Raw genomic sequence first — 296 nt, forward strand, 5'->3', positions numbered from 1 at the left:
CCCCAGCCACTGCTGCCCACAGCCATCACTCACCCGAGTGGAGGGAGAACGTGACCTCGCTGTCATCCTGCGCCTCCATGCCGTCCTCCACCCCCTCGTCGTCCTCTGTCTCCCAAGCCTCGGCGTCGGGCTCTTCTGCCCCCTCCTCATCGAAGTCCACGTCCTCCATCTCGTCGGCCAGGTCATCTGCAGAGGGCGAAGGTCAAGAGACAGCTCGCGGCCTGCCCGGCTTGGCGCTTCCAGAGCAGCCGGCGGCGGGAACGGCGGGACCTCGGGGGGTCCCCAGTGAACGGGGC

General features: G+C 68.6%; 1 protein-coding gene across 1 annotated transcript in view; it reads right to left on the reverse strand.

The window, feature by feature from the left end:
• AAMP (angio-associated, migratory cell protein) overlaps window positions 1-296 on the reverse strand; it is a 6,709-nt gene that overhangs the window by 4,979 nt on the left and 1,434 nt on the right. The window contains exon 2 of the mRNA XM_009887340.1: window positions 34-186. Coding sequence (XP_009885642.1) covers window positions 34-186 — 153 coding nt within the window. The remainder of the gene's footprint in view (window positions 1-33; window positions 187-296) is intronic.

This window comes from Charadrius vociferus, unplaced genomic scaffold (assembly GCF_000708025.1).
Source record: "Charadrius vociferus isolate BGI_N301 unplaced genomic scaffold, ASM70802v2 scaffold385, whole genome shotgun sequence".
Classification (NCBI taxonomy): Eukaryota; Metazoa; Chordata; class Aves; order Charadriiformes; family Charadriidae; genus Charadrius; species Charadrius vociferus.